A 21,956-nucleotide genomic window follows, 5' to 3' on the forward strand; every position below is an offset into this window, starting at 1 on the left:
TGATGACGGTGGTGGTGTCGTTGACATTGGAAGTTGGAACTTTGGAAGAATGATTTCGTTTATGAAAGTTGAAACATTAAATTATTAGTCGTTGTCATTATATTTGTCTATTTGAATTGTTTTGTTTTTATAATTTGGATGCATTTGGTGGTGTTTGACGTTTCAAGTAAGTTTAGATCCGATAATGACATTATTTTTTAAATAACTCTTGTCATCGTGTGAAATTTAAACGGTAACGGGGATCCCCGCTGTGAAAAATAACCATCTAAGGTAAACGGGGATACCCGTTTCCCCGCTTACCCGATGGGATCCCCGTTTAAATCCCCGAGATTTTTTAAGCGGGGACGGGGGGACCAATCCCCGGCCCGAAACCGCCCCGTTGTCATCCCTACTCATAATATAAAGCTTCAGTGCATTACAACAACTCTGCATGCACCTGGAGTGAACCTTACTCATAATATTCACCCCTACTTCCCTAAACCTAAAAATTATTGTAGGTTGATGATAGAAGAGAGTTCAAATGAGTTCATCTTGAGAAAATGAATTCAAGATTACAACCCTATCATTAAGAGGTTTATCATGAGAGCAATTATTCTAACTCAATTTTCTTCATCAATGTCGTCAAAATTAAAACTTCCGACCTTACCTAAAAAATGAAGTACCACGTTCCAATAAATTTACTAATTAATGATAGAGAAATGATGTTTTGATGATACATAACATACTCTAAAAAAATGAAATACATAAATCAATTAAGAATTAAACTAAAGTGCATGTAAAAATTAACTATCAAACCATAATAAAAGAAAGATGGCAACAAATTAAGCCGGTGGATCACATTCCTAAATTAAACTATTCCATGCAATTATAAATACGTAAATATAGATAAATATTGGAAAATTAAAAATATATTCATGGAATGGGCAACACTTGAAACGTTCCAAACTTGACCAAAAACTGAGGATTAAAACTCGAACCGCACCGAAAACTCGAAAACTTCCCTAATTAGTACACACGTGTAACAAAATTAGCACGTGCCGAATAATCACAAAGAAACAAACAGCAAACCGCATCCAGCATCATCCGCAGCCTCCACCCCTTTCCCCAAAATATTTCTTATTTGGCACTGAAAATTGAATTCAAATGGAGAACATTTGCAATCGCTATTTTTGATCGTAGTCAAGAAAAGCCAGGGCGTGACCTGAGATCATCAAGAAACCAAACACAATCCCTTTGATTTCCGAAATATGTGGAGAAGGCTACCACTTCACAGTTAAAATCTCTAGCAGCATTTCCATACCGATCCGCGTCTAAAACTGCGCCGATTCCGTTCAAATCTCACATTTCTCCTTTCCCTTCCGCTTCTCTCCTCGTTCGCCATTTCTCCGCCGAGTCAGGTAACCCTAGTTTCATTATATCCTCGTCGCCGCTTCATTTTAAAACATATATATTCAAGCTATGCATCCTTTAGATAGTCGTTTAAATGGTCATTTGTTTCGGTATGAATATTTTAGATCATTAACTATTGTGCTTCGAAATTAGAAGAAATGGTTAAGTTAGATTTAGTTTATATTAGAAAATGTTTCTGTTTGAGTGTTTGTTGACTTGTCCGATATGGATTTTGCGGTTTTTGATTTCGATTGGTTTTGTTTGTGAAGCGGAACTGCTGTGAAGAAGAGAGTTGAGGATGTAATGCCTATCGCTACTGGTCATGAGCGCGAGGAGCTTGAGGCGATCCAGGTTATTTTTCCTCTCCCGTTATTGCTGTTTGGTTTTAAATTGCGAGTTTGTTCTGATGTTACTTTTCTACAATTGAAGATTCGAATTGTCTATTTTGTTATAAATACTATTGTTTTCTCATTCGATTTTCTGTTTTGTGTTATCTTGTTTAGGGAAAGAAAATTCTTGAAGATGTGAACAATCCTGTAGGTCCCTTTGGCACGAAGGTTAGTATGCAATTCAATGTTTCTTACAGTCTATTACAATTGAGGAGCACTCGCTGATTTGATCATGTCTGTATCATTTGATATGGAATCAATGGCTGATGGTGTTGAAATACTGTCAATCATTCCTCCTCCTTGCTATGATTTACTACCATATTTTACTTTCATTTATTCCTTTATTTAGTTTGTGATGGGTTCAGGTACTTGGAATCTATGCCTTTATATTTAATGGGTTTACGGTTTACCTGTTATTGTTGTGTACTGGAACTATTTTTATCCTTGGATTGTTGATTAGATGCTTGTGTAACTTAATATTTACAAAAATTGATGTTACCAGTTGCATTAGTTTGGTACTTTTGCAACATATCTTTTCAATGTTATGGACTAGCAAGAATTTACAATGATTCATTCCAATATTTATTACTTGTTTGCTACAGTGTTCTCGTTTGGCTTTTAGTTCATTTTTGGATCTAGGGAATATTTGCAACTTTTGATTTAACTAGTATGATACCTTAAACTAAGTTTTTCTCAAGTAAGGGGCTTTTTTGGTCCTATTTCTGGTGGGCCTCTTGTCATGGGTAGACTAGGCCTGAGGGGCTGGGGCTCTTGAACTGTGAACCTTGACTCTCTATGGAGGGTAACAATCCATATGCCAAACCTTAATATTTTCTTTTCAGCAACATTATTATGGCGTGGTTTTAATTTTAATTTGCTTTCCAGATTGTTATACCACTTCTTGGAAACTAGAATATTATAGATATCATACAAAGTGGAGGAAAATTTGTTTACACACAATGTTCTGTTTTCTGACTCTGTTAAATATTTTGCTGCAATTGTTTTTCTACATATTGATGTACAGCTGTGTTTTATCCATTTTTGTCAAATCTTGGCTACAAAATAATCTTATTTGTAAATTTATCATTTTGAGTTTAAGCCTTTATTTATAATTATGCTAAAAACAGCTTGACCTTTATTGAAATCATAAGAGTGATGTCATGACTTGACATTTGATGATAGAAGTTATTTTATCTGGCTGTAGGAATCTCCTGCTGTTGTCAAGTCGTACTATGATAAGAGAATAGTTGGATGCCCAGGAGGTGAAGGCGGTATGTTCCCTTCATTAATTCTCTGTTTCCACTCTTCTAGGTTCTTGTATGTTTCTCTCAGACTTGTACAGAATCGAGTCGTTCTACTTGAACTGATGCTTGTGTTCATTCAATTTGCTTTACTAAAACAAATGCAGAGGATGAGCATGATGTGGTCTGGTTTTGGCTGGAGAAAGGCAAGCCACATGAGTGCCCAGTTTGCTCGCAGTATTTTGTGGTGAGTGGATATCGTGAACTAGAGAATATTCATTCCTTATGTCCAAACCTTGTGCTGATGTATTTGAGTTACATGTAAATGTCAATGTCCTTGCATTCATTGGATCTATATCCCATTTAGGTATTTCTGTTAGCCCATAGATGGATTTAGCCAAAACTCTGAAGATTTGAATTAATTATCAATAATCTGGAGCATTGTGGAACAGTAAAATAGTATTAGTCTTTTCTAAGGCCACCTTCATTTGCCCTAGTTTAGAGCATGGTGGAACAGTAAAATAGTATTAGTCTTTTCTAAGGCCACCTTCATTTGCCCTAGTTTAGAGCATGGTTGACCAATCAGTTTGTGCAATAATTAGCTTATTTCTCAATAGGTTTAAGGTTGAGGCCGTAATGCTATGACTATAGTGAGACCTCTTGGCTTTAAGGTTGACATCTGATTCCCTGTGTCTGTTAACCTATCCACTGCCCTGTAATGCAATTAGATAATCCCATCCTTTTTTAACCAGTTGAGCAGTACTCGTTTGTTTCCAGCACAGTAGGATTTCTCTAATAATTTCAGTTTTTGTTTTGCAGCTGGAGGTTGTGGGACCTGGAGGACCTCCAGACGGACATGGTGACGATGATCATCATCATTAATTCCAGCATTGAATTTTTCCTGTTGGAATAAAATTGCAGAAGATTATGGAATTATGTTCCAATATACAATGCACCCTTCAAGTGTTGAGAAAGCTTTCTTTTATCTCTCGTTTGGTTTTGAGATGGTATTCTCTGTTTTTTATGGCACATTTTAGACTGTTACACAGGTATGAATAGCTTAACTTGGAATGCATCACCAAATAAATAAATCTCTGACTCCATTTTTTCAGGAACTTCCTGGTGTCAAGTTTTGAAGATTTTAAATAAATTCGTTCAGACTTGCTTCGGTTTGTGTTCTTTTTTTCTTAAAATACTTTTACTCATTTTATTTTTAATAAACTTTATATGCTCCCCATGATTTTTTTGCCCGAACGATAACGTTATGCATATTTGCTAATAGTTTGATACCTATTAAATATTAATAGTCTAATACTTCCTATCAATATGATTCTCGTATTCTTTAGTTTTATCATATTTTTTTTCTTCATAATCTTCATCTTTATTAATATATTCTTCTATCTCATCATCATTGTCATGTACTCAGACTTTAGAAAAAGAGCTAGTGGTTACGTCTCTTCTTGTATCAAATATGAAGGAAAGATAAGAATTTTCCTTCATGATTCTTGATGCTTTAGTTCAACAGTTGGGATCAAAAGTTCTGATAGCTGTATTAATCTGACCTCATGTTATGTCATCAAGTACAAGTTAATCTCTATCATCAGAAGAGTCATCTTCCATTCTTCGAGTATCTAATTAATATTTCCATTGATATCCTTTAAGAGAATATAATTGATGACTTTTTTTTTTTGGATATAGACGACTCAGCACGATTATATGTTATAAAGATTAAATCATTCAATCGATTTTGTGTCAGTTTATGCCTGTACTTTGAATAAAACTGCGAGAAGTAAAATTTATATAAATTATTAAGTAATGAAATATTAATAGTTTGTTATGATACGAAAGAAAATACACAAAAGAAGCTTTTTTTCAAGCTGGAAAAACACTCCAATTTTTGTCGCAACTAATATCACTATAGGTGAGATTAAGAACCCTTATAGCAATAGGTGAGATTAAGTCCATCCTGTAAGGCAATTTTTAAGGACGTTGAAAAGACTTATATTCATTGATATAAATATGGCATATTTACATATCCATTAGTTTAGTGTGTAAAGAATATGAAATGAATGGAGTGGCTCGCATCTTACCAATAACTATGAGCTTCTAGTTCTGTATTCCATTATCGACACAGTGACATAAATGCATGCAGATATATATATATATATATATATATATATATATATATATGCACTTACAATGCTTTCTGTTTTTGGCTTTATTTTTACACCAAATTTAGATGAAGCATTTTAGGTAATATTTGGGGATCAGATTTGAAATCCAGCAAAAACAGTGAGAAAAGAGATGGGAACATATTTTAAGTCATTTTCAACTTCCATTAACCAGGAATATGCAACAAGCTCAATGAACGTGCCAAAAATAGATATCAGAAAATCTCCGTATCTTTCTCTTTCCATATTCTATATTTTTTAGGGTTCTTCCATATGTCAATTTGGCTGCATGCATGGCTTCTACTTCCATGAAATACGATAAAAAAAAAACTAAGAATCGATATTTAATGTACTGATAGTGTATAATTTCATATATTATTTAGTCTGGAGTGATTACAAGGTACGTAGTATTTGCACAAAAGACTCTCAATCATTTGACAATGAACACTCAAACACCCTACAAACGTCGTGCTCAAACTCGGTACTTTTAAAGATAACAATTATTCCTTTAATTACGGAGATCGGTTTGTGCACCGTTATAAAATTTTAAAACGTATTGACCCTCCAATAAAATTGCCACAAAAATTCAAATCTAATATTTTGTGACAAAAATAATTTATCGTCACCAAAGAGGATAAAAAAATTCTAATTTTCAGTGACAAATGTTTTCTATCATTTTTTACATGTTTTTGACGTCATAGTTAATATGTTTCTTTGTCGTGTAAAATAGTTTATCGTCACAAAAAAGAAAAACCATGAAAATCTAATGTTTACTGATAGACATATTTTGTCACTATAATTTTGTGACATGTTTTTTGATGTCACTATAATTTATAAGAAGGTGAATTTATACAATTTTAGAGGATAAAAATAATCTAAAATATATGATAATTTGAAATTTGACGGGACAATTATCCCAACAGCTCTTCTCTCAATCTATCGCTGAGTGTTTGGGTCCGAACTCATTAATAATAGGCTCACCGTTGGTTAGTGAGAAAAGGGAAAACAATGTTAATGGCAATTTGGCTGCTTGCATGGTTTCAACTTTCATATACCTTTATACCTTTAACAAAGAAAACCCTCCATATACCTTTATCTCTTGATATTCTTATCTTTTTTGAAGGGTTGTTCCACATGGCAATTTGGCTGCATGCATGGTTTCAACTTTCAAGCTAGACAAACAAAACAAATAACATGTATTTTATAAGTTTCTAGGAGCCTTGGAAATTGGAATCCACAACAAAAGCTACATGGAACAGCAGCCTCTACAATCTTCAAACGCTATTAAGTTTATAGTTTTATAATTTGTAATTACATTTTTTAACATGATAAGTATTACATTATCGTTTACTGTATGGAAATTCATCATATAATCATTATCTTCTTCGTGTATGTATATATATAATTATTTTTGATGAGTTGCATCAAGATATAACTCTTCGAATATATGAAATTTTTTTAGAAAATTGAAGATATCTCGCTCACATACGAATTGTAAGCAGCATGCATAATGTAGAATATAAAATTTTCACTTAGGTTTTTTCATTCCACAAAGGTATTGAACCGATGCTATACTCCCCACCCTATGTGAGATTCATTCAAATGGCCAAGTCTTTTCCATCAAGGTAGCAAGACAAGCATAACCACTTAGATTTGTTTATTTTTTCTTATATACCAATTAATTATAAAATGTACATCATCTTTAACCCACATTCATTCATTAGTTTATTTTTTTCCACTGAAAATTAAAGATACAGGGAAACCTATAGCTATGCTCTCTTGCATTTTCTTCCATTAGAATCTTTTCAGATTTCATTTGCACTGATATTTTGGGTGCCAGCTTTGCAGATGAGATGAACAAGGAGACACTAATGGTTACTTGAATTAGCTTACTTCAACTATTCTCTCTTCTTGAAGTAATTAATTATTACGTTTTAAATTCAAAGAGTCGTAATCTTATGTAAAATTAAGCTACACTGAGGGTAGTGCCAACAGCATTTGTTATTTTCCAGTTATAATAAGCCAAGAATCTATTAACTAAGTATATATATATATATATATATATGACAAAAAAGGACTACAGATAAAAAATTCATCACATAATAGAATTTTTCATCAGTTTGTTGCATTAAAGCTGCAGTATTTTTATATGTTCAAATTGATAAGTGGTGGTCTGCAAATCAATGGTAGCAGTATTTTTTTTTCTTTTTATAAATATATAAAGAACCCCACCAAAAAAAGAAAAGTTGAAATTTTACTTGCATGCATATATGTGTATCATACTTCTGGAAAAAATATGACCTTGAGAAGTTGAAGACTTGAAGTTTACAGAAGAAAGGGAAAATATAAAATGTGTCGTTCAGTATATTTCCATTACACCGGAAATTATTTTAAGGATGCATGAAAGTTCAAAACTTGTAAGCTTTCTGCTTAATGGGTATCAATCAAATCACCAAAAGAATTGATAAACAAATGATTGAGAAAATATAATATCTTTTTAAATTCAGGTTATTCTTTTCTTGTTTTCAGTAATATTCTGTTGAGTTGTTGCTGGAGGGCTTGCTTTATTTTTTGGCCACTGCCCACAAGCATAGATTTCCTCTATGTTGCAATCTCTGTTAAGGGATGGATGATGGTGCTCTGCCCTGCTTGGATTCTCTCTGTGCTATTAAAAAGATTTATTGCTCTTGTCATTGTCTTTGCCCCTTCCTTTTCAAGGATGCCCCTCTTTCCCTCCTTTTCTTTGAGTTTTCAAGGAAAGTTTTTAGGCTCTATGTCTGTTTTATTCCATCACACTGCCCATTTGGTTATAAATAGACATTCCCCTTCTGGGTTTTCTTCATTATATCACCTCTTCTCAGACTTTGCCTCAAGCTATACTGTTTTGGTTCAGTTTCTCAAGTGAACACAAAATGAGATATTCACATAATAATACCATGGGCTCAGGTTGGTTCCTTTCTTTATTATTTTACCCTTTTTCACATTTCAACTTGTTGCACTTTACTAATTGCTGTAAGACGTAGAGATTGCTGATGATTGTTGAGCTTCATTGATGCTCATTTTTAGGTAGTAGAACTGCTAGGAGGACATTCGAATTCGGAAGGACACATGTGGTACGACCGAAAGGGAAACATCAGGCTACCATAATATGGCTTCATGGCCTCGGCGACAATGGCTTGACGTATTGCTGGTCTATTTTCCCCTTTTTTTCGAATTCGTAACTCTTGCACCGATCACTTTATCACTAACAAAACAAGCTGTTTAAGTAACATGATAATTTCAAGCTAAGCATTTGTTATATTCCTGGTGATATATGCTCATCTTCAAGTTTCTCATATGCTGTTGATCACTGTTTCAATGAATTTCATTCATTGAATGAAAAATTACCAATGATAATTCAGGAACTTTAACTGTTCTCTTATTTAATCATATCACTAGCATGCCTTAAACTGCATGTTTCTGTAATTTAAAGTACAAATCCTGTATCAGTAGAATAGACTTGGTGAATCACTAAAGAAGAAAAAGGTTTTTGAGAATGAAACAACTTTGCAAGTTTAATAGTAAGAGGTCCATATTTTGCTCTGTTTTTTTCTCTCATTGTATTATTCTTCCTTTTTTCTGTCTCATTAGATGTTAAGCTTAATTTGGGAAGCCTCAAATGTTAAAAAGAGTATATTCCGTGTCCATAGGCAAAGGACCGAAAACTAAACTTTCTTCTCATGCCAAATTAACAAAACAGTAATTACCTTTTGATAAAGGATATCCATTCTTAAGTTATTATTATAGCTGTGGTCCTAGAATTCTTTATTTTAATCCCGAACCAGTAAAGCATAAGCTTTGATTCAAAGAAAAACTGGTTTTACTGTTTACCTTTTCACCTGATCACCTTGAATGGACAAGTGTGGCAAACTTGCAGTTTTTGGCTATGAGATTCTTGGCTGAACTCATTTGATTCCTCTAATCACTTCATATTATAGACAAAGTTTGTTTTTTTCCTTAACTTTAAGAATAAAAATTAGTACAGCCTCAAATGAAATTACAGGAAGTTGCAATTTTCCAGTTAATTGAAAAGAATCATTTCTAATCCTCATATTATTCCTGTTTTGTTGCAGCTGGTCTCAACTCTTGGAAAGTCTTCCTCTTCCAAATGTAAGGTTGCTTATGTTGCTTCTATATACAAACTGCTTTGTCCTCCAATACTTCAAATGATTCTCATATGTGTGTGTCTGTGTGCATGTATATATATATATATGTATATCTTGATTCTATGTGTCAGAAAAAATGGATTTGCCCAACTGCTCCTACTCGTCCTGTGGCTCTACTTGGGGGATTTCCTTACTCTGCATGTAAGAAAATAGTTTGGTCCTATCATCTGGCTTATTGCATAAACTGTATTATATCTATCCATCTATATATCTATATATATATTGGTACTGATGTACCAAATTTCTTGCATCAGGGTTTGATGTTGGTGAGCTGTCAGCAGATGGTCCGGATGATTAGGGTTTAGATGCCTCGGAAGCTCATATTGCAAACTTGTTGTCAACAGAGCCATCTGATGGTATTTTTGAGGAGCTTTATCATCTAGAAATGAATAACCCTGAATTAATAATCTTGTCTTCATGAATTTAAATAAAAACCTTCAGTTGCCTTTCGACAGTTAAGGTCGGAATCTGAGGCTTTAGCATGGGTGCTGCAATGCCCTTTACTCTGCAACTGCTTTTGCTCTGGGAAGGTATGGAAATGGCAACCATACAGCATCAACCTAAGAGCAATTGTTGGACTAAGTGGATGGCTTCCAGCTTCGAGGTATTGCGTCTACATTTTTCGGAGCTAAATTTTGAAGGTAAAAAAAAAGTAGTTGAGTACCTTTAATGTAGCCTTAAGTTTGTACTTGCTCATCAAAGGTGTTACCTTTCAGGTGCGTGAGGAACAAAATAGAAGTATCACATGAAGCTTCAAGGCGTGCCGCGTCATTGCCGATTATGCTTTTCCATGGAACTTGTACGTATCTTTGTCTCTTTCAAGCAAATGCCGCAACTTAACTTTTGCATGGATCCATGGTTTAGCTTCATAGTACAATTTAGACATTTTTTTGAACTGGTAAATACCATGGTCTATGAATCTTTTCCGTGTTAAAATCACACAGCATGTTCATATTCAAAATCTGCTTCAAAAGATGTTTCATTATCGATACTCGGAAGGTCAATAATCAAAGGTTTCCAGGAAAATACTATGAAATTTCCAATTTATTGATTTGTCAACCAAACTGATCCTCCTATACTCTTATTACAGGTGATGATGTTGTCCCCTACAAATATGGAGAAATATCTGCCCATTCCTTAAGTGTAGCCGGATTCCGGAACCTCAGTTTTAAAAATTATGAAGGGTATAACAACAGTAATAAGCTCATTGTTAATTCACAAAACCAGAAAACATATAAACTTTTCATCTAGTTTTGCAGGATTGGTCATTACACAGTCCCTAAAGAGATGAATGTGGTCTGCAATTGGCTTAGAGCAAGGCTGGGGCTCGAGGGACCGCGCTAAATATAGCAAATACTCGGTTTTTACGTTGAACTAGCTAAGGAAGAACACAGAAGCATGCATACGTACAAGTAGGTAGTAAAGAAAATGGTTTGTTAGGGTATACGGTAGCCCTCTTAAATCCCTTTTAGTCCTTTTTACCTGTCCTTAAAATAAAGTTTCATAAGCGTTTTTCGTTGCGGATGTAGGACGTAGATCGTAATAGCGTAGCCTGTTGTACTTTCAGAGCATTTTGGTATTAGTTAAAGTGATATACTGATATTTGAAACCAGTGGCATTTGGTTTCCATTCTAGCCTATCAGCATCCAGCATTCATGGAAGCTCTGTCTAGTAATTATAATTCTCGGTTCTGCTGTTGCCATTTATTACAGTGAAGGCTGCTTCATGTTTTAAGGATCAATGTGACAATAGGAAATGAGTTGCAAGACAGAACATAAGATGAGCATCGACATGACATTGATGGATCCAGTCCTGAAAATCTATTTGAAGCCTCTAAATATTTCTACAAAGAGAATTACATTCATTATCTCATCAAACGATTGCTTATAAATATTAAACACACTTTACTAACGCTACTGTAAAAGGCCATAACGATTGCCTCACATCTCTTATTGTGGTACTAAGGCTACGATTACCTGCAAATTTAAGCAGTTTCTTGTTTACAAATCGATGTAAATAACACAATAATGACTTAAACCCTACTATGTGTAAACCTTGAAGATTAAATTTATCAATATACAATCATGAATTTTCATAATCAATGTTTACTAAAACCGTAAATTTTAAGAGTCGGTATTTATGAAATTCAAAATTTTAAGACATTAAGCTAAAATCGAATAATTCTAATACTTTGGAGGGGATTATCGAAGGTGAGAGGGGTGTGGATGCAAGGGTTACTAAGAGTAGATACATGTTTATTTTAAAATTTGAATCTTTTATGTTAATTATTCATTTTATTGACGATATTCATCTTAAAATTTATTTGTGTCCGCTTTATACAAATAAATTTATTAATTTATGCGTATTCATCTTAACAATTATTTCTAAATTCGCTATTGTTAATTATAGAAGACAAATTTATGCCAACGGATGAGAGGGTGTACAACTTTAAAAAATAATTTCTTTATTTTTCTTTCTTTCTTCACACAAATAAAAAATTTTGAAACTGATTTTTTTTCATAAAAAGATGCCATTGGCCAACTCAATGAATTGTCCCTACTTGAGGATAGCTGTTACTTAGTATACTTTCACATATTCTATGGGGGAAAGGCAATATATATATATATATAAATATACCTTCTATTGTGAATAAGAGTAGTTAGAGATGGTATTGTAAAAAAAAAGTAGATAGGGATGGTAATGGGTTAGGTTTTTGATCAACTCGACCTGATTCGAAATATATATAATTTTTATTTGAATTATACTTGATCAAAAATATATATATCTTTCATCTGATTTGACTCAACTCGAAGAGCATATTTCCTCCACCCGAATCTGATCCAATCCGATTTTTTAGAATATAAATCCGACATGACCCAACCCGATATAAAATAAGGACCTAATTAAAAAAAAGATATAGAGAGATGGGTATTATGGTAATTATCCATAAATTTATATGAAAAAAATTATATTATTATTCCTGGGTCAGGTCGGATCGTAAATTTTTCACCCTCCACTCGAACCCGACCCGACCCAGTCTCACCCCTATATAAAATTTTTTTTTTAAAAACCGATTTTATTGAGTTGGATCGGATTAGAATCCGTTAGTTTCAAATTAAATTATCATCCCTAAAGTAGTCTATTACTATGCCCCTTCTATTAAAACCTGTCACATATATCAGTATTAAATTATTAGAACTCATTAGTAGACTCGTGATTAAGGAAATGTTATTTTCTTAGGAGGTTTAGGGTTTATATTACCTTACAATAATTAAAAAAGATATTGAATAGATATTATTTTACCTTCAATCCAAAATCCAAATTATTCAAAAAAAAATAGTGTTTTAATTATTTCTTATTTGCAGTAATTTATTTATATTATATTAAACGAAAATTACATATTAATTTTTCGTTTATATGATTTAAATTTATGAATAATTTAAAATCAAATAGAAATTTAAATTGATTCAAAAGTTAATGTGTACCATTTTACACTGAAAAATGGTTTTCCAATAAATCAAATACAAATATTAAAGATAAAGGTATATTTAAAATCTCTCTTAATTTTGAAATTAAAAAGTTTGATTTCCCTTTAAAATGAGGAGCAATTTAATATTGTTAATTTTAAAAGTGAGCGCTCTCAATTTTGAAATTGAGAAAATTGGTCCCTCTTAAAAGTGGAACAATTTAGTCTTTGTTAATTTTAAAGTGAGCAATTAAGGACAATTAGTGATGATGTTAATGTATGAATTAAACGACTTCGGTAGTGGATTTGTTGTTATCCGTTAAGATATTAAGTTCGAGCACCACACATGCAAAAGTACATTAAAAAATATTTGAAAGATGACTTCAAACTAATGATTTAATATTTTTTTATGAATAATCTAATTTTTTATTCTAAAATTCTATAATCTCGTATGTTTAATATTTTAATATAAATTTTTAAATTACATCTCTGACATAAAATTTTACTTGAGGTAAACTATTAGTATAATGAGAATTCTGTGGATTTTATAACAATTGACGCTCAATAATTCCTTATTTTTTTCTTTTCTTAAATATATTTAATTTGCAACTTGTATTTCTGCATATAAAAATACTGACAATTGGTTTGAGTTTCAATGTGAGAAAGAATCAACGTGCTAGATTTGCCTGGCCTGCAACTATAAGTAGACCTCTTCTTTCACTATCTCTTCACACCTCTCTTGTTCTCTCCAATGGCTGTCCCAAGTAATTTCCTTCTATTTTCAGCTTCTCTCTTGTTCTTCATCGTCTCTCCTTCTATCCAAGCTTCCTTTAGGCCTAAAGCATTAGTCCTTCCTCTCACAAAAGATGCTTCGACTAACCAATATGTCACTCAGATCAAGCAAAGAACCCCATTAGTGCTCGTCAAGTTGTCCCTCGATCTCGGTGCTGAATCGCTCTGGGTGGATTGTGACCAAAACTATGTCTCGTCTACCTACAAGCCTGCCCGTTGTAACTCGGCTCAATGCAACTTGGCAAAGTCCAAGTCTTGTGGAAGTTGCTTCGATGGCCCTAAGCCAGGATGCAACAACAATACTTGCAGTCTCCTCCCATCCAACAGCTTTAAAAGCATCGGCACCATCGGCGAGGTTGCACAAGATGTTGTAGCAGTCCAGTCGACGGACGGAAAGAGTTCCGGGAAAGTAGTTTCGACGTCCAAGTTTCTCTTCACTTGCGGTGCCACTTTGCTCCTAGACGGTCTCGCTAGTGGAGTTACAGGTGTGGCCGGTCTTGGTAGAACAAAGATTTCAATGCCTTCCCAATTCTCAGTTGCTTTCAGTTTTCCTAGAAAGTTTGCCATTTGTTTAGGTGCACCCAATGGTGTCATCTTCTTCGGTGACGGGCCTTATACTTTCCTCGGTAGGAACATCGACATCTCAAAATCTCTCATGTACACTCCGCTCATTCTCAATCCGGTCAGCACCGCACCGGCCTACTTTGAAGGCGACCCTTCTTCAGACTACTTCATTGGAGTGAGGGGGATCTCCATTAGTGAAAAACCAGTGGCATTGAACAAAACTCTGCTTTCTATTAATAAAGAAGGCCATGGAGGAACAAAGATCAGCACTGCTGCTCCCTACACCGTACTGCAAACGTCAATCTACAAAGCAGTGGTTAGAGCTTTTATCAAGGAAATTCCTGGGATTCCAAGGGTTCCGGCCGTGGCTCCTTTCGGTGCATGTTTCAATTCTAAAAGCATAGGCTTCAGCCGCGTTGGACCAGGAGTGCCGGTCATAGATCTTAATCTACCAAACAAAGTGGTGTGGAGGATATTTGGATTTAACTCGATGGTGGAAGTTAAAGACGACATATTGTGTTTAGCGTTCGTGGATGGAGGATTGGAACCAACGACGTCGATAGTGATAGGAGGGCACCAACTAGAGGACAATCTGCTGCAATTTGATCTAGCCGCGTCAAGGCTCGGGTTCAGTTCTTCCCTCCTGTTCCGGCAAACAAACTGTGCCAACTTCAACTTCACATCTGCTGCTTAAAGGGTCCCCATAAACCCACGGTTTCATCGTCGTTATCATTGCCGGTGTTTTGAGATTGTATGAAAAAGAAAGCAAATTGCTTGCAATAAAATCTGTGCATTGTGCTTGCCAATGGCCTCGTCTGATGTACTTTGTATTTTGAAATGCAAGTTGCAATAAAATTGTTACTTTATATTTATCGAAAGAGTAACCACAGCTGGTTCTATCTTGATGAGATTCAAAATTTTGGATTAAATATTTCCATTTCTGGGTGCATGCATACTTTATTAAGAATATAATATGTCCATATACGGGGGGCCAATTGATTCTTAGTTATCATAGAGGTGGTTATTTCATTGAGTCGAGTCAAATCTAATCAAGTTAAAATTTTTGAGTTAAGTGAATGGACGAATCTTATTTTATAACTTAAATTTTTTTTTGAATATTTTTGAGTGAATCTCTAGTTGTTTGAGTTTATGTTTAAATTTAACTAAAAATATTTATAATATTATGATATTATTTTATTCTAATTTAAATAGTTTTCTATAACTATATACGATAAATAGATACATAGATAGATATATATACTATATTTCTTCATATTTTTCCAGATGTATCGATATAATGTATCATGTAAAGTTTATAGACTCAACTCGTACTTGAAATCAATCTATTAATTATTAAAAATTTCGAGTTATTCAAGTTCTATTTTATGACTCCATTCGAATTTAATTTTTTTCAAATCAGGTCGAAAATTTTGATTTTTTAGTCGAATAAAGTTTTGCTCACCTCTAGCTACCACCGAATCTTGGAATTGGCTTTCAGTAATGGACGTCAATAGCAACGGATACATGAGTTTAGGTTAAAGTGTGAATTTATAAAACTTTAAGGAGATTAAATTAATTTTTTAAAAAAGAGACAATAATAGATTATCAATAAAAAATATAAATAAAATACATAAATTATATAATAATTTAAAAATAATGACCTCCCCACAAACATCCCTAATCTATCGAGGGACAAACGTAAAATATTATATTAAGGGATTAACTTTTAAAATTTTAGAAAGTGATAAACTTTCAAAATTCTAAAGGTGAAATTATATTATTAATATAATATATAAAATAAAACTTAAAATATTTTCGAACAATTGTCTCAATCACTCCCTCAATATATCTCGATCGCTCCCTCGATCCATCCATGAAACCATCCCTAGACGTTAATGGCATTGGATTACAGTGGGAGTAAACAAACCTAGAAAATTCGTCGCTGGAAATCATCCATGTTTGATTTTAGTAAGGTGGCCATGCGATTACATTATTATTTTTAATTAAAGGAATATTGTGAGAGGGCATCGAAGGGCTGCTCACGGAGTCATTTTTCTATTATTACTTTAAAGTTACGATGAAATTCTGCCCAAACTTTAGGTTATGTTATTTTATTATAGGTAGATGATTCCACGTTTCTTAATCATTTTTAAAGAATTTTAAAACAATTAAAAGAGAAACCGGGAATCCAGGATGTGCTATCAAGATCCAAGGATAAATTATTCAAACAACTTTTGATTTAATTATTAACGTTTTAAACTAATATTAATATGAAATTTTTAACTGGTCGAGAGAATCGTTCCTATAATGAACTTCTACAAAATTCGATCTGAATTGATTGATCAATAGATCGAATATCAATAATTAATTGAAAAATATGAACCTTTAATTAAATAATTAATATAACTGAAATCGTGAATTAACTTATCAAATGATCCTAGTGGTTAAAGAGAGTGTTATTCTTCCTAAAAGTATTGGGTTCGAGCAAATGCGTTTGTAAGTTGAGTGTATGTTGTTAATAGTTAAAAAATTATAAATAGATACTACCTTATAATCACTTCAAATTATTTTTAAAAAGTTGGTAACATGCTTTAATTATAAATGATATAATACTAATACATATAATCATCCAGATACACAACCTATAAATTTGATTTTAAAGTTAAATAAATCAATAAATTTAATCATATGCAAAATTTATCAATTTAATCATAATTTTATTTTTAATATATATATATATATAATAAAAAATATTAAAAAAACATAAAATTATTTAAATAGTTTACAACTTCAAAATAGTTAAAAAGTAAAAAGCAAAGAAAACATATTTTAAACATTTAAAATAAGCAATTTAAAAATCCATTAATTTAATGAGTATCAATTATTGACACTCGTATTATCTTATTTTATGTGGGATAGTATCCTAACATTTGTCTTAAAAATAATATCTTTTTACGTAATAAAAATAATCATCAATTTAGTCCTTTCATGTTGCACTTCAAATTATGACAGTATATGTAGATGTAGTGGCAAATTTAAAAATAATTTTAGGATTGTTTGGTTTACATAATATAAGATTATTTTAAGGAATAAAATTATAAAAATATTTTATTACTTTACATATTACGGGAATGTTGCACTATCTTATTTGATTTGTTAAAATTATGGTGTTTAGAAAAAAGAATATAAAATAAACAAAAAAATATGTTAATTTCATCAATGTCATTTTTTACAAAGGACCAAATTAATTATCCTAGTTTAAGAGTTATATTAATTGCAAAATAACTTCAAGATCATTTGTAACACCCCCAACCCGTACCCGACCCGAATATGAATCCGATGTGTCACATTGACCGTTCAAAACGTTTACTTTGACAAAATCTACTGATATTCAGTTAGACATTTCCAATAAAACCCAAATAATTTCTATTGTATAAAACGTATGGTTTTACAAATTGATCAGAGCGTATTCAGTACAAATCTTTTATCTTACATGCCAACTACAGTTCATATGACAAAATGCATATAATTTAAACATGTTTCTGATCTGAATTGTGGAAAGGAGAATCTGACCTGTCTTGCTCCTCTAAACATCTCTTCTTGCTTTCCGGAACCTATGTGTGAAACACTCACACGCTAAGTCTATGACTTAGTGAGGCATTAAACACAAAAAAATAACTCTAGCTACTTAACCATGCATGAACATATCATATCATATCATATCATATCATGATATCACACAAAACAATATAGTATTTCATGTAATCAAATGTACATATATACACATCATTCATCCTTTCCATCATTAACCTTACTTCACTATCAATATGATTATTATTTATATCTTGTAATCATATCTTTTCTTACTTAACGTTTTAACCAACATGACTCATTTAACCACGCAATACACATATCATCATTAAAGTCATACGATACAATTCATCTCTCAAAAGCATATACATCACATGTAATATATTTATTGTTATATCTTTGTTTAGCCCATGCATATTTCTGATAGCTAAATATACATGAGTACATAGAGGTTGTACACTATGCTGTCATCACAGCTCGTAAAATTTCCACTAGGGGCGGGTAGAATTTGTCTCGTAGGACCACTATATCCCGAAGAACCACTGTATATGTCCCGAAGGACCACAACGTCCCGAAGGACCACTGTGTCCCGAAGGACCGCGTAGACCCTCGACTCTTGGCATGCCAAATATATCTCTAGATCTCATAACACATAACATGGGCATTATCTTTATATCGTTTCACATAGCCATATCTCATTTGCTCATAGCTTTTATCATATCATTCATATAATCAAATGATTCACTTTCACGTATCACATATACTTTCTCTTTCATATATCTCATGTCATATATCACATGATCATGTAGTTCACTTCTCATATAACTTTGCATGGTTTTACATAAACATATATCATATCATATCTTATTCATATATATATATATTCGCAAATACATGTAAGCACATATTTTCTTATCTTATAACTTATGTTACATATGCATGTAATCTTATGACTTATTGTTAAGTAACATTGTATTATTACATACTTTATTTCATAACCATATATTCACATAGATCACATAGCACATATACACTCATACAATCAAGCATACATACATTTCATATTAATCACATACTTCATGTACTATACTATCGGAATAGACTTATCGCAAATCAATTTCCATATAATTCTATGCAATAAGATGCACTCACCTTGGCCTCACTAAGTTTCAATCCCCTTTTATGATTTCCTTTCTTTCGATCGAATCTTAACTTGATAGTCGTCCTGTAACTTGTTCGTACTCGATATCCACATAATCATGTACTGATACTTATCAATATCCAATTGATATACTTTAATCTATTATTTCTTAGAATGAAAGAAAGATTTATTCCATTTCCCATTGAAGTGCATCGGTACACTCTATAGTGTATCGATGCATCCCTTAACATGTGCATCGATGCACTATCCATGCATCGATGCACTAAATACATTTGATGTTTTAATCTTATGGGGGTGCATTGATGCACTAATTGCATTCGATGTTCATTTATTTGAGAGTGCTTCGATACACATTGAATATGCATCGATGCACACAACCCATAAATTACATTTTGAGCCCGAAAATTCTTACTTTGACCTCAAATTCTACTTATTAACCCCTCCTTATGCCTTAAAACTCATCTATACATATGTAAACCTTCTTATAACACTATAACACTTCACTATCTCTCATAATTCACCATAATTCTTGAATAAAAGAATTTCATCAAATTTTCCATGTGTTCTAAATTCAATTCTATCACCTCTAACTTCTTAATTAACCATTTGACAAGTCAAATTCATCCTAAGAACTTCAAAAACCTTTCTATAAGAAAAGTTCATTTATAAAGTCTTAATAGAAATTCCTTTCTAATTCTCTCCTCTTAGTGTTTTAAGCTTATATAAGCTTTCCTTAAGCTTATATAACACTCAAGGAATAAAACTCAACTTAAATATTCAAGAATTAACCATCAAAATTAAAACTCACATTTGAGGCTTGAGCATGAACACACGAGAAGAAGAAAGAAAGAAGAAAAAGAAGAGTTCCAAACAACTCTCCAACCACGTGTTATCTCCCTAAATAAGGGATATAAAATATCCTCCAAGCTAATTTACCATATTACCCTTGTAATCCTTTCATAATTACCCTTTAATCCAACACTGAAATATTCTTATTAAATCTTTAAACTTTTTAATTTTCCTAAATTGATCCCCAATTTTAAAAATTCTCATTTTAGTCACTGACCCGGATTTCTGAATGTTACAAAATCTCCCCTCTTTTAAAGAAAATTCGTCCTCGAATTTTCACTTTACCTCAAATGAAGCAATCCTTTATAATACTAAAAAATTCTTATCTTACCCTTACTATTAACCTTATACTCATATACAGTTCTCATTCGATACTCAATATATATATATATATTTCTTACGCATTCCATTTCGGTCTTTTCTCTTCTTTGATTATACACTTACTTTTGACCTTTGAAAATCCATATCATGTCATTTATCATGTAGACAGTAACCTCAATTCTCATCACTCCATATCATAGATCAATCTATTTCTTCATTAATCTCTAACTACCTTATAAAAATAACCCAAACTCTTATTCCATCATCATTTGACCAAAACACAACCTTAACTTTTCTTCAAATTTGATTAAACATACATTTTACAGAATCAAACAATCTTTTCACATAACCTTACACATTTTTCTTATTTCTCTATCAAACTTATCATCTACACTTCCATATAACATTTATCATATCTGATCCTTTAACTCAATCATTTTCATTCTTTATCCATTATTTCTTTATTCATTCAAATTCGAAATCTCCTTATACCCAAATTGTATTTTTCCTTTATGTTCACATATTCTTTTTCCTATAACTTATACTCATCTCTGATTACCGATCTTTATCACATATTCCTCAGTGTTATCTTACTCAACTTTTCAAACTCATACTCTTACTTATACACAATACTACTCCCTTGTTCTAAACTTAAACATTATAACTTCCTTTATAAACTGATCGCCGATATACTCATTCTTAAACTTTTCTATTACTCTGTAACTTCTCTTAAACATACGAATCTTTACCTCTTTCACTATATCACATTTACATAATCGAGATACACAACTATATTCATATCCATTTCATATCTGGTTAACTTGTCCTAACCATATCTTAAAATCTTATAACTCCCATACATATTTCATTTCATAATCTTGTTAGCTAATGCTAACTCTTTCCATTTTAACTGCAAATCACTATCATATCTACACTCTTGCTTACACACAATATTATCCCTTCGTTTCAAACTCATAAGCTCTGACTTTATATATATAACTTATACGCTTGTCACTGATACACTTATTCTTGAACTCTTCTACTAATTCTCACTGCACCATTTGATCTTTTAACGCTATTATGGTGACACTTATTCACCATATTCTATCTTATCCACAACATAACAAAATTACTCCAATCACTTTTCCAATTCAAAACAATGAAAACTTTCTATAATTATTCAGATATAATTTCAACTTTCTGAAATCAACTTTTAATCTTATAAGACACTTTCTGAGGTTTCCGCTCTTCATCCTGCCTGGCAAGGGTAGGTGAATTGCTATCACCATCAGATTTGTCAGCTATCGATTCACTTCGACAATTTCTATAATCAATTTCTACTATATCATACAAGTCTTATTATATTAGCAAGACAACATACTCCTTTCACTATCATATCAGAAATTTTCACTTTGAGTTGGCATGTACATATTTTTAAACCTCATTTGACTTCGGTTTAAGCCTAGAATCGGCTAAACCTTAGCTCTGATACCATTAAATATAATACCCTCAACTTGTACCCGATCCGAATACGAGTCTGAGGTATCATATTGACATTCAAAATGTTTACTTTGACAAAATCTACTGATATTCAGTTAGACATTTCCAATAAAACCCAAATAATTTCTATTGTATAAAACGTATGGTTTTACAAATTGATCAGAGCGTATCCAGTAAAAATCTTTTATCTTATATGCCAACTACATTTCATATGACAAAATACATATAATTTAAACATATTTTGATCTGAATTGTGGAAAGGAGAATCTGACTTGTCTTGCTCCTATACACATCTCTTCTTGCTTTCCGGAACCTA

At 32.4% G+C, this 21,956-nt stretch overlaps 1 protein-coding gene and 2 pseudogenes across 1 annotated transcript; all 3 read left to right on the forward strand.

Annotated features, from left to right (window-relative positions):
• Positions 1–1,086: 1,086 nt before the first annotated feature.
• LOC120159470 lies at positions 1,087–4,093 on the forward strand (annotated as a pseudogene).
• Positions 4,094–8,102: 4,009 nt separating this feature from the next.
• Positions 8,103–10,787, forward strand: LOC120159444 (annotated as a pseudogene).
• Positions 10,788–13,588: 2,801 nt separating this feature from the next.
• On the forward strand, positions 13,589–15,049 carry LOC120159447 (probable aspartic proteinase GIP2). The gene has a single exon (XM_039170042.1). The coding sequence runs from the start codon at positions 13,613–13,615 to the stop codon at positions 14,909–14,911; it is 1,299 nt and encodes a 432-aa protein (XP_039025973.1). The 5' UTR covers positions 13,589–13,612; the 3' UTR covers positions 14,912–15,049.
• Positions 15,050–21,956: the final 6,907 nt, after the last annotated feature.

The sequence above is a fragment of the Hibiscus syriacus genome, unplaced genomic scaffold (genome assembly GCF_006381635.1).
Source record: "Hibiscus syriacus cultivar Baekdansim isolate YM2019G1 unplaced genomic scaffold, ASM638163v2 tig00111366_pilon, whole genome shotgun sequence".
NCBI lineage: Eukaryota > Viridiplantae > Streptophyta > Magnoliopsida > Malvales > Malvaceae > Hibiscus > Hibiscus syriacus.